Genomic DNA, 13,894 nt, shown 5'->3' with positions numbered 1-13,894 from the left:
TTTAGCTCAATGCCACGCAGTCATATTAAGCTGCCCCTGCTCTTTAGTGGATCACTCCCAGCACTGGCAGGTTTTTTTCCTCACACAAAAACAGGGTTGATGAGGTTGAAAAGGAGAGGCGGCTACAGGCCAAAAAACGGGTTGAACAATCGGCTTGCTTCTGACTCTGTCTGGGCAATATCACACAAGAATGATGCTCCCGCTCCCAGCCACATCCAAATTCGGGGGGGTGGGTGAGAAGGGGGAGGAGGTTAGTGAAGGAGGGGGATGGTGAGGGTTGTAGGGTCATGGCTCTTGTAATTGCCACAGTCAGGTTCAAGTCACTGGTCACTGGAAGTTTTTGCTGATTTTTCCCCCCACCCCATAATGCAACGTTGTCAGGGACTGGCCTACATGTGGCACAGCATGCCTCCACTGATGCCCCTTTGATTAGGTGTCTCATCTTCCGCGGGGCTGCGTCCGATGAGAGCCGGGAGCACAGTGATGGCTGGGAAACTGACAGAGAGGTCCATTAAATGGCAGCTGTGTTATGACATGTCAGCTAGGACGTGGTGGATGGTAAGTGGAGCTCTTTTGTCTGGACTTCTTCCTCTTAAATCCCCTTTGTTAAGAACATCACTATCAGGCTAAATCAACTCTAAAAAAGGCTAATATTCCTTGTAATACCCTGTCTAAACTTTTATGATGCCACAGTTGCAGACTTCTGACACTGTTTGGGAAAATATGGCTGTAAAAGTCCATGTCTTGTCTCCAACTGCAACACTGTCTGACCCACCCAAATATCATATTCTGCTGGTTAGCCTCTAGAAATTAAATTTACCTGTGGTACCATCATTTTGTATTGCTTTTGGGCGTTGTGGTTTGTGTCTTTGTGTGTCTGTGCCCCGGTCAATATTGACAACATTTGCAGAAGTGAGGGAGATTGTGGAAAAGGCTGTTTGGCATGAAAGGTTTTGTCATTGTCTAATTAGTTTGTCACATGCTAAATGTCTTCAGCAAAGGTGTTTTTTCCAGCTTTTATTCAAGAAATATTTTTAAGAGCATCCTCTGCACTAATATTCATTTCTGAATGAATGTGATCCTCAAGGCCAGCAGTTGTAACTTTGATCACTGAACTGTTTTAAAACCAGTTACACTTCAATTTGACTGCAAATGATGGAGGATTTTGAAGGTGAGGAGCGATCAAAACGGGTTTTAAAAAGAATGTTACTTTTTGCCGAGATGAATAACTAAAGGAACTATTTACCCTCCCTTCAGTGTCAGAGCGTTCCTCAAGTGCACCTCTCTGTGCACCCTCTGCAGTGTTAATTTGATAGTGTCGGACAAAGAGCCCTTGTCCAGCCCGCGCCTTTCCCATGCTGAAGAGGCAACACAGGCTGACATTTCTTCCTGAATATTTATTTACTTGTCTGACTACAGGCGAGCTTTTATTGTGCTCCGTCACCAGGGACTTAAGTTGAGGTTTGTTTGTCTGTCCCAACGCATGTGAGCTGACAGAACGGACCCTCTCTGCTCAGGACATGCTGCTGGTGTTGCTTGCTGCTGTATTTTGTCCTGTTTCCAATCATTTTCTATGTCAGCGCATACATGTCAACAATGTGTGGATTTTATTTTTGTGATATTCATTCACTTACATGTATTGAATGTTGCTTCTTCAGAAGACATGTTTCGCTCTTGCTACTGCGACATTTTATAAGTGATGCTGTTAGAAAGGAAGACTTAGAATAAAATAGAATCGGCTTCAACGATCATCTGCAAGTTCATATAAAATATATATATTAGGCAATTTCAGCAAGCAAGGACAGAACATGATGTGGAGTACGTCATGGTCAGAAATAGCATTTAATTAAAAGCTCATATTAAAGGTTAGAATATTGAAGGATTTAGCAGAGACCAGCTGAACTGCTGTCTTGTCATAAAAAGTTACTTGCGAAAGGCCCATAGGAAATGGTGCAATTGGTAAAGTCTGCTCACACAGTGAAGTACATACTGCTCTTGAGTTGACTATCTAACCTTAATGGACAAAGGCATCTATATTCACATCATCTTTTGCTGTAGTAGCAGCAGCCTCACAGTACTGCTGTATATACAGTATGGTTATCTTTACATTGCAGCTTATCTGGACACCACAACAAAATACATTCATCTTGAGAATCAAAATCATATTTTGCACTCTCTTGCCGGGCTTTACTTTGGTTCATTAAGTTAAATGTCACGCATATTGATATAATAAATTGTACCAGATCATAACCAGATGACACAGGTGGTCACTACTGTAACAGCACTGGAATATCGCCACCTAATGGTACACAAAAGACACTGGTGTTGTTCATGCTGGCTCACTGTCACACTGGGACACTTCAGTAGAACAGAACCATTGTGATTGTTATTATTAACGCCTGTTTGTTTGTTTTTTCCCCCTGCTATAATGTTTGTTCTCAACATGATATTGGTATTTTGTTTTATCCAAGAAAAATTAATATTTTCATTTTTGGCCAGGAAATTTCTCACATGTAATAAGATAACTATTAATAATGATAGATAATTATTATAAGAAGTGATTTGCTGTTATTCTGCCAGTTATTACCACTTTAAGAATTTTCTTAATTTTCTCACTGTGCCAATGTTCCATAAATAGAGAAATAAAGAAACTAGACTTTGTGACTCTCCTGTAGGCTTGTGTATAACTTGTATTGTAAATTTCTTAAATGCTACTAAAACACCCCTACCTTTTTAAAATTAGAGCTACAAGATACACAGGACCTGAGTTTTAATTCTCCAGTGGGTCCCAAACAAGTAACTAGCAGTTGTGTTTGTGGCCACATGGGGGCGGTAGGTCCACATTCGGAGGAATGAATCTGTGAGGGCTCATGCCATGTGCACCAGCAGACTGGCATGATATAACGCTGGGCAAATGGAGGCAAAAAGAGTATGGAGTCAGGGTATGTGATAATAATCTAGCCTTTCGTGGTATCTCCCCGTTAACAGAAATTAAGAATTAAAATGAATCTAAAAGTAAAACATTCTTGGAAAAAATACTAGATAATGTGAAGTATTCCAAAATGTATTGAGTGTACTTGAAACTTCCATTTAGTAGAGGTCTAAAGGAGTGTTTTTAAAGGCATAATAGACCGAAGGACAAGATCTATTCAGCCTCAACCCAGAAAATAGCTTTGCTTCAAGGCTGCCACAGCATGAACGGACACACCAGCAGTAAGAGACTGAACTTGAAACGATCACTGATCAGCAATTTATAGCCATTTCTGCTGCAGCTGAATGCTCTTATTATTTTTAGAGGTGAATCACAACCGATCACTGTGTGTGTGTGTGTGTGTGTGTGTGTGTGTGTGTGTTGTAGATACTGGACCCACATGACAATACTGACATTTTTAGATAGTGTGAATACTGTGTTAATGTCATGATAACAGTGATGAGAGACAGACTATCCATTTAAATCATACAATCACACTGCCCGCTGTGATTATGCTGACATACAGCAATGGGCATCCAGTGAATGATTAATCAATACGATGTTACCCTTTTTAAACAGCCTGTGCTGAATCATTGCAACATTACTACTATACGGTACTTAAACTCTTAACTGTTACTATTACAACACTGCTTAGCTACCACTGCTGCCATCACTGTTATTACTATTACACTACTGCTACTCTTCTTACTTAATGAGCACTGGCGCATTAGAATATTATTATATTAGGGGTCTATTGCTGTATAATAGCACCCACATCAATGCTTTCAATGCTATTTTTGTTGCTCATATTTTATTGATTTAGGAAATGGCAATTTTATGATAGTCTAAGACTCTATGAGTAAGTGTAAAATTAGCAACATAATATATGGATAATATAGGGATTAAATGGCCCAAAAATGCCATAATCGCCATACTTTATAGGGCCCATGTGAAAATCTGAACATGTTTTGCAACTACATGACTCATAAAATGTATAGTGGTATTGCTAGATGTGTGTGGAGGATATCAGATATTGGTCGTGGCTTACTACTGCCATTCCTCCTCTTGTAACTGCAAAGAATTATAATAATAATGGGACTAATAATAGGACGAATAATAATAATAATAATAATAATAATAATAATAATAATAATAATAATAATAATAATAATAATATAATAGCAGTAATTACTGCAGTGTAGTGATTTCCACCATTAGTCATTGACCGCATCGCTATACAGGCTGACTGTCCAGCAGCGGCTCTGTCGAGCCCCAAACAGCACGTCAGAGGAGCGGAAATGAGGGGCCCAGGGTAGAGAGACCCGGGGCCACTGCTTCTGACCAATGAGAGGCAAGAATGCAAACACTATTACAAAACTGAGCTCTGTCAAGCTACAGAGAAACAGCTGGATGATCACCGGGAAATGGGGGGGTTTGCTTTCAAAGTAAGGTAGAATTTGTCACCTTTTGAGCTTAATAAGTATGTATTCTTAACAGAGTTAACCCGAGTTATTACACATTTAATTCACAGTATTAATAACATTAACACCCTTACAGCTACTATAACCTTATAGTTTATGGTAGCTACGTTAAACGTTAAGACACAACATTAGAAAACAAACATTTAAGCTAGCTACGCTATCCAGTGGAAAACTGGATAAACTGGAGGCTTACTCTTTTGTGGGTTCGGACTATGTTATGGGCAAAACCCCCTCTAAAACCAGTTCAGTTATCTAAAAAACGTGCTGTCACAAAGCTAAAACAATTGCTGTTTATCTTATTTCATGAAATTTTGACATTTTTGAGATATATGGTTTGAATTGGACACATGCCTTTACACTGAGCCACGAAAACATATGTAAGAATAAATGTGTGTCCATCTTCCATCGATTACGCGTAATTTCCACGTTAATTATCATTGTATGAATGTTTTATATGAATATACCTATAAGCTAAAAGAGAAATTCCTCAAGCAGTTTCTGTAAATAAGGGTTTTATTTGGAAACGTCATACCGGAAATCGTCTTGTTCAAATTATATCCGACTTGACAGTTACTGCTGAGAGCCGGAGGGCGGCAGTCAGTCAGACAGTGAAAGTGAAGGCGGAGACCAGCCCAGTGCCGAAAACTCAGCCTCTTCTGGATCGCGTTCAACTTCACTGAACAACCCCAAAAAACGATCCAAAAAAGTAAGACTTGAAGAGGAAGGAAGACGAGAAAAAAAAGAGAAAAAAAAACGCGAGGTGCTCCAAACTTCTCTTCACCGATATCTGCAAAGAATTGTCTTCCGGTGTTGACTTTTTTTGCGAGCCCTGCAAGAGAAAGCCCTCCAAAGCACAAAGTTGAACGTGAGAAATGTGAAGCTACCGGCTTGTGTGTTTCTACCAGGCTCCAGGATTCCCTATTAATCCATGCAGTACAGTGCAATGGTACGTGAACATGGATTATTATTGCTTTAAAATGTTGTGATAACGGTGATGATACCATTTGTGATACCATTTTTTTTGTAACACCGTCCTGTCCTCGCGACGATTTGAGAAATGTGGAGAAGTGGGTTAACTTAACACGGACCACAACACTGGCACGGTCGGGCCAAAATTGTACTAAACTTGGCACAGATTCTCCGGCAGCTTATGTTAACATCCCATTCCCCTTAATTTGGCAAATGAACTCTATGTGGACCGTTGACGACAGCTCTGTGGGACACACACAAACACACACACTGCAGCAGCAAAGTCACAATGTTTAACTTCCAGTCCTATCAGCATTAGTGCTACAATATTACGATATACACCTAGCTTAGTTATGAGTGTTTTAACAACTTTCTAAAAAAGAAAAAAAAAAAGCTGTTCAGGTAAAGCAGAGTTATTCGGCATATAAAACTGTATTCTAAAAATCAATTTTATGACAAAAATTCCCTCAATAAACTAATTGTAACGTGTCAAAGTTTCAAGCTAGGTCTAATGTTTACCTGTCGGGTTAATTCTCCAGTAGCCTAAACAATAAATTGAATAAATTAGGCTATTATCTTCAGTTGGGAATATTTTCATAAAATGTGCCTTATCTTCTATCTTAGATACTATTTATCTCTGTGATTTATTTCAGGAACTTTGAAAGAGCATTTTAATGCGAGTTCATGTTGGTTTCCGCGCTACAATGTGTCTGACAAGCTAAACAGATCTATAGTTTGTTTTTGCTGTGGACCGCAGACGCTGCGCTGAACGATCTAAACTGGATAAAGGAGTAAGCGCATGTTGTTGACCCGGAGCTCGGGGGGGGGTAAAGGGTGCCAGAGCTGCGGAGGGAAATGTTCCCTTTCCGTCTCTATATATGACCGAGGCTGTGGTCCAAAGTCCCCGAAGCTTATAAAAAAAATCTGCTGGAATGAGGGGGTAAATGAATTGTACGCTGTGTTTTCAGATAGCCGAGGAGGCGAAGAAGGCGCTGGATGGTGGATAGGGGTTGTGTGTTTGGAGGAGGAGGAGGAGGAGGAGGAGTGTGACTGTGTAATTACGTGGGTGAAAAAAAAAAAGAAAAAAGTTTGGGTCTGATTTGCTGGAATCGCGCAGGACCGAAGGTGCACTGGTCGATTTCATATCACGTTTGGTTAAAGCAGGGCTGAACATCACACACTCGGCGCCCACTGAAGCTCCCCACAATGCTTTTATGAACGAGATATCAGAGCAGCGAGACGCGCAAAGAGCCCTTGTAGTAGAGGAGTACGCAGCAGCCCCGTTTGCACCGGCTCTACGAGTAGAATCAGCAAGTGCTTACTGTGCATGTCAACTTTTTAAAAAAAACAAACAAAAACGACAAAATCTCCTGCATTAAATCTCCTTATCTCTGCGGAGACGACACGCTTTGGATCGCAAAAATTCATGGATGTTCTTGGATAATCTCTTACTGTTGTACGCGGATAGCTGCTCCACAGTCTTGCACGGTGCACATCGGTCCAGGAATGGCGCGATAAAGTGATCAGAGGAATCAATCCAAGTACATTCACTTTTTTGTGTGTAGCCGTCTCGTCATGTATTCTCCGATTTGTCTCACTCAGGTATTTGTGTCTTTTTAATATACGTTTAATTGCTGTGATTTGCGTGTTTGTTATAAAATTTTTACAGACAGTGGCCAGGGAATTGAAAGTTCTGTGCAGGCGTCAGGGTTGTGCAGTTTCAGCTCTGCTTCTGAAACACTTTCATAAATTCTAACAACAATTAGGTTTTGCCTTGCAAGTGAAAATATAGCGGTAGAACTAACCAAAATTGAAGTTGTTAATCCAAAATGCACGTGCTTGTGCCACAATTGTGGTGATTTTTACTTTCGAGGTCTTAGATTCCAACGAAAGCCCTAACAAAAAATAATTTAACAGTCCTGTAGGCACTTAAAAAGTCATCGAAGTGCCAATCTTTATGCTTTCTTTGTGTGCCTTAAGTTATGCCTAAAGATGTTTTTTTAAAATGATAGTAATCCAGGACTGTCATCTCGATAATCCTGTGTAACTGGTATAGGTATGCTCATTTTCTGTCAGGTTGAATTAGGTTATTTGCGTCCTCCAATAACCTCACACACACACTCCCCAGCCTTGCCTGAGCTGTGTTTATTTTTTTTTCCACATGTATATTTTTATTTAGAGTAAAACCCCTATACTTTAGGGAAGTGAAGTTGGAAGAAGATAAAGCCACTTTCACTGTAGGAAGATCAGATGCTTGATAAGGTTGATTCAGCGGTTGGACAGAGTAGCTGACTGTTTTGGCTGACTCAGTTTTACTGTTTATATTTTACTTGGCATAAGTAAGTGATTGACTGAGATGTGGTTTAGTTTGTACTTAAGAGGATTGTGCTTTTATGGCCCCAGCTGAAGTGCACTGCATAGGCCCCGGCCAAGTCATTTATCTTTACAGCATTTGGCTTTAGCCTGCTTGAAAAAATTAACAAAATATTTAAAGTGTTTTTGTACAGGAAACCAGAAGTGAAAAGGATTTCAGAAACAGTTGCTGCTGAGCACATTTACTAGCATTTACTGCTTACTTTTGTCAGTTTAATTGGCAACATTATAGTGAGGAGGTGACATTTAAAGGAGTTCTGAATTTATTTTATTTTATTTTTTTTTACCTCTCTAAAAGACTATGGATAGGTGTAGTATCCATAGTAAATATAATACATTTTAAATCTAGAGTCTGTAGAGAATAAAATGTTTATTCACGCTGTATAATAAATTATTATAATTTGACATTACTGTACTGGAGCAGAGTTTTATTGGCAGACCAGAAACGTGTCTTCTCAGAGGAGCACCAGCGCCAGGCACAGATAGGGAGTGGATTTCTGTGGTTTCTTATAGCCTGCCTGCCTGGCTGCCTACAAAAAGAACAATATGTGGTTTAACTCTTCAAAAGCTCCACTCAAAAGGGGCTGCTTATACTTATTAAATTTGACATTTTAATGACCTAAAACAAAGATAAGCAAATGTTTCCACTTGTCACTCGCAGCTGCTGTAATTTCTGATGACCCCTAAATCATCCACACCATCTTGTACATTCCTTCACCTACAGAGAACAAGCATTAAGAGATTATTATAATTTGCCCGTAGGCCAATGAACTGCGGGGGCGCTTTAGAAATGATGGTATTTAGCTTTTTGAGTTGTAAGGATCAATAGAAATTCTGTCAAATGTGGACTGTTTTTTAAATTTTAAAAGTTTTCTTTCTTCGGCTCACATATGCAGTAATTTTAATTAAAGATAATGTGGTATAAAGTGTACTATGGCATAATGCAGAGTGCACAAAAAACTACAACATACAATAGATAACCCATATGAAAAGGTAAAATTAGCGTTGCAAATATTTCTACTAATATTAATCTGAATCTGATAATTTATCAGAAAAATTTGTTTCAGCATAACATTTGTTTGTTTTTTTTATTAAAAGAGAGATGGAAAATTTTAAAAGTAGGCCATAATTTTAATATCCCTGACTAACCTCAGGTTTTTGGAATGAAGCTGGGCAAGTGTCATTCCGTGTGTTATCCCCAACACTTGAAACGATTTAGCATGAACTTCGAATCGAGTCCTAACTCAACCTTTGCAAATACCTTTCACAGAATTGCTTAATTTGATGTCCCGCCTTTCTATTTTTAATGCATTTTGAACATGCAGCCTGTATACGAGAGGAGAATGGGATTCTCCTTAACTTCCTATTTTGTGACTGCACCCCAGTTGCCCCTCCAGCTTATCTTCCATCCCTCGTGAACATGGGATAAGTTCACGTTGGAATGTGGATAGACTGATAAGAGAAATGCAACTGTGAGGGGCGCATGCTCCCTGTAACAGCAGCAGCAGCACAGGAGTCCCGCTCAGAGCATGCTCGGGAAATGAGAGCAGAGACGCGAGTGCATTCAGTCACCGGGCTTGTGCTATTGTAGTGCTGGCAGTTGATATAAACAATGGAATGTCCTTGTCATACCTGCAGTACGCCCAGATACATCTAGGATGGTAAAACCAGTGTTGCTATGTGAAGAGAAACTTCCTGACTTAAAGCTGTTAAAACTGCCAATGAGATATAATGTGACTGATTAAGAGGAATTGTTTTTTTTTGTGGCCTGACTTACCTTCTGCCTCAGATTAGTAGCTGACTAAACCTATATTTCTTCTGCATGTTTGATGCGTTTCTGATTACATTTCTCTCCTTCTCTCTTCCCTCTTCTCACTGTATCCTTTGGAATCTCCAGGATGAATTTCATCCCTTCATCGAGGCACTTCTTCCTCACGTCCGTGCCATTGCCTACACATGGTTCAACCTCCAGGCCAGAAAGCGCAAGTACTTCAAGAAGCACGAGAAGCGGATGTCCAAGGATGAGGAGCGTGCGGTGAAGGACGAGCTTCTGAGCGAGAAGCCCGAGGTAAAGCAGAAATGGGCATCCAGGCTGCTGGCCAAGCTGCGTAAGGACATTCGGCAGGAGTACCGGGAGGACTTTGTCCTCAGCGTGACGGGCAAGAAGCACCCGTGCTGTGTGCTATCCAACCCAGACCAGAAGGGCAAAATCCGCCGGATCGACTGTTTGCGGCAGGCCGACAAAGTTTGGCGTCTGGACCTGGTGATGGTCATCCTCTTCAAAGGCATCCCCCTGGAAAGTACAGACGGGGAACGCCTTGTCAAGTCTCCACATTGCACCAACCCAGCACTTTGTGTCCAGCCACACCACATAACAGTATCGGTCAAGGAGCTGGACTTGTTTCTGGCATACTATGTCCAGGACCAAGGTAGGTTCAAACTCATACTGTGTGTGTTTGTTTCACTGTGTGTGTGTGTGTGTGTGTATGAGCTAACGCGCATGTGATGGCTTGGCAAGGTCAAGGGTCACATGTGTTACTTTTTGGCAGTCTTGCTGAGACTGGCAGAAATCACCACAACATTGGCCAGACAAATAAACATAAGAAACTTGATCGTCAGTGCTGTATATATGCAGCATGTATTTTTATATGGTTCAAGTATGTCTTATTACTAAACAAAAGACAAATTCATTCAGTCATCAATATTAAATTTCGAACATGTTTTAAATGTGTCTGTGCTCTGCCATACTCCAGCAGCAGCTCCAACTCATGTTCATTAATTATTCAGTTACTATAATTTGGAGAAGTATGTATTATCTGGTTCACACACAGCCACACAGGCTTGTACAATTGCATGCACACTGCACACCTATTCTATTTGTCTGGATATTAAGTTAGACATTTGTGGAAAGTTGCAGTATAGACTGGTTAAATTAAAATGAACCCACCAGTAGTATATTTTTCACAGGATACTTATGAAGCCCTTGCTATTCCAGTTTCGGTGTTTGGCCTTTTTCCCCATAGTCCCCATTATATAATGTAACATTATATAATTTTAAAACTCTTCTGTTGTCAATCAAAAATCACAGTAAAACAGTTCAGTTATTAAATGAGATTTCCACCATTAAAAAGGTAATACCCACATAAACGTATTAATAAACGTATTGCTGATAGTAAGTCACATTACAGCTTAGCATTGAAGATATGAGTACATTTTAGGTCTTTTTAATATTTGCTATTGATTTAAGTGGCTAGTTTTTAAGTATATATAAGATATTGTGTCTGTTATAAGTGGTGATGTGGGATCGTGTTTGTGTTGAAATGGAAACCCTGTCTTTTCTTAATTCCTGAAAAGCTGGTTTCTTTTAGACACAGTTTCTTCTGACACAGTGATGTGCTCAATTTGAAGACTGAATTGTTTTTCAGCACAGTGTAAAGAAATAAGAGGTTGAAACAATGTGTTGCCAGCTACTGGAATAGGTTTTGAAATGCACATTTTTTGAATGGTTGCTTTAAACAAATATTTTTTTTCAGAATTTAATTATTATTTATTTTTCCCATTTATAAACAACCAAAAGAATGCCGCACACTAATAAAATACTGGCATTTACTGAAACATTTGAGATGGTGACAACACTGACAATTTAAGCCCAAGAAAAGCAGCTTTGCAGTGCACAATCTGTCTTTCAAACTATAAATTGGAATAAACAAATTGTGAATTTTCACCCACTATTTCATGACAGAAACATCACTTTTGAATCTGACATTCCATACTAAGTTTAAGGAGAAAATTAACAGTAATTAAGGCAATTCATAAGTTCAGCAGAAAATATTTTTATTGTTATTTGGATGCCAGATTTTTTTTGGTGCAGAATTTAAGGCTAACATATAAGTTTTCAAAATGACATTTTTGTTTCTACTGCAAAATAGGGTTGTTACAGTACATGATAAAATTTCATGTCTCTCAGTTTTGAACTTCCTCCCTTTATCTGTTGACACCATAGGAATCCCCCCTATAGTATTCCCTGTTGAAATTCCCCTGTATTAAATCTATTGCAGCAACACAGAATAACCACCAATACTTTGCTATTGAGGGGGAAATGGTGGTATAGCTAGCTCATTATCATCAAACCCTGAGCGCCATTTTGTGTTTGATAAGTGCCAGGGAAAGCAGAAGGCACAGCACACAGACAATAATGGTTGCCACTGGCACCGGGGTTGGCATCAGACCCTCTTTTGTGTCTTTTGTAGGATGCCACCGCTTCTCTAGTTTGCATCTGCTGCATTTTTAACTGTTCAGTACCAACTTGAGAACGGTCCTTTAGTGCTGTTTTTTCATTATATACTCCGTTTAAATGATAAGTTAGTGCTTGTATTGTACATTATTGAAGGTATTTCACCAGCTATTATTTTAGGAAAATGTGTCCGCTATGGAGGAAGAGCAAATTATAGGCAAAAAGATTAATTTTAGTGTTTGAAATAAATGGTGAACATCATGTTAAATTCACTCGGCTTCAACATCGCATTGCGGATCAGAGTGATTATTTACCGTTGTCCTCAAAATTTCTGTGGGTTGAAACTTTGGCAAATACAAAATAGCATTCTTTTACCGGGATCACGGAGACGGCCATGATTTTTTTTTTCGTTTCGTGTTTGCAAGCTAAAGCGTCTTTTCCTTTTCTTCAAGTTACCAAGCGGTGCCCATCTCCAGACAATGCAGCCATATTGTGGTAGCGTGTGGTGCGCCGCCATTTTGTTTTGCACTGTGCCAGGGAGGCAGGCAAATCACCAGTAATGGTTGTTAGAGGTTTGGAGGTTGGCATCAAACCCTCTTTGTCTGCTTGCAGCATGCCTTTGATTCGTTGGTTGGCATCCGCAATGCAGTGGGCACGTTGGAAAGTTTTTTGACAGTGTCAGAATGGAAGCCGCTGCCTTTGTTCTACTGCAACTGCACGAAACAAACAAACATACAATCAAACACAAAGAAACTAGCAAACGGCTCTGTCTGAAACAGAATCTGGTATTTGTGCGAACTGCTGGGAAAAATATCGGCCTGGACTGTGCTTTTAACACTGTTCTCTCTGTCCTGCTGCCTGGCTGTGGCTCACTTCTGCTCTGTTGTATAATTGGATAACATAAAATATGTTGCTGCTGTTATTTACTCAACACTATTATTTCTTGTTATTTTTTTGTGGCAAAAATCAATAAGTTCACAGTGTATTTGTTTTTGATTCTGATGGGTTGCTGCCTGAGAAAGGTCGTCGGGTTGGCAGCGAGTGTGCTGGGTGAATTTAGAGAGGGCACTCAGCCCCCTTGTTCTGGGGCACAGACGTGTTTAGCCAGGCAGGACTGTAGCACCCATGTGCATGCCCAGATGAATGCCCGCTGGGAAGTAGGCTGGGGGCTGGGAGTGGGGGTTGTGGCATCCATTGTGCCAACTGGCAGGCCGTGTTCAATACAGAGCCCTGGCTTCTATCTCTCTCTCTCACACACACACACACTCACACTGCTGTTATAGTCCAATGTACTGTTTTATCTTTATCTGATAAAACAAGAAATGCAATTCTTTTTCTTTGAATCATCGCCTCTCCCCACCTGGATTCATATTTTGCATATCTAGTTTGACAACTTGATGGAATAGTTGTAAAAAGGCATGTAGATAATCGTCATGTTAGGACATGTTAGGATACTGCAGGCCTCATTTGGTTTTGTTATGTTGCTCATCACTATTTCCTCAACAAATGTAGGAATGTAGTTATTGTATTCACTGAAAGTTCTTGGCTCTGCGTATTTAAATGTCTTGTTCTTAATACATGTCTGCAATTAATAGAATCTGTAAATAACATAATTTAAAAAGGTATGTGATTAAGATACACAAGCAATCCAATTGAAGAATTTGGAGGAATCTTGGAAATTTTATATGGAAATGATATGCCATACATTTTCTTAAACTTCCTCAATTATAAATGATTCGACAAGCGGTAGCTTACGTGGAATAAGGTAGAAATGGTACAAATTAGAAATTACTACAAAGAATTCAGTTGTCAGTGGATTTCACAACCAGTGACAGAAAAGGATTGCTGAGGTAGTCCAATGGGAGA

The 13,894-nt window shown here is 39.8% G+C and overlaps 1 protein-coding gene across 12 annotated transcripts in view; it reads left to right on the top strand.

The window, feature by feature from the left end:
• The first annotated feature begins 5,038 nt into the window (after window positions 1-5,038).
• LOC122869902 (nuclear factor 1 B-type-like) overlaps window positions 5,039-13,894 on the top strand; it is a 66,814-nt gene continuing 57,958 nt past the window's right edge. For 2 of the 12 annotated variants that reach the window (XM_044183300.1, XM_044183301.1), the window contains exons 1-2: window positions 5,430-7,023; window positions 9,692-10,223. In XM_044183300.1, coding sequence (XP_044039235.1) covers window positions 6,997-7,023; window positions 9,692-10,223 — 559 coding nt within the window. In that variant the 5' untranslated portion in view covers window positions 5,430-6,996. Of the gene's footprint in view, window positions 5,399-5,426; window positions 7,024-9,691; window positions 10,224-13,894 lie in introns of those variants that run through there. The other 10 variants (XM_044183294.1, XM_044183295.1, XM_044183304.1 and 7 more) reach the window with 10 other exon arrangements.

The sequence above is a fragment of the Siniperca chuatsi genome, linkage group LG22, assembly GCF_020085105.1.
Source record: "Siniperca chuatsi isolate FFG_IHB_CAS linkage group LG22, ASM2008510v1, whole genome shotgun sequence".
Classification (NCBI taxonomy): domain Eukaryota; kingdom Metazoa; phylum Chordata; class Actinopteri; order Centrarchiformes; family Sinipercidae; genus Siniperca; species Siniperca chuatsi.
This window is presented reverse-complemented; position numbering and strand designations above follow the sequence as displayed.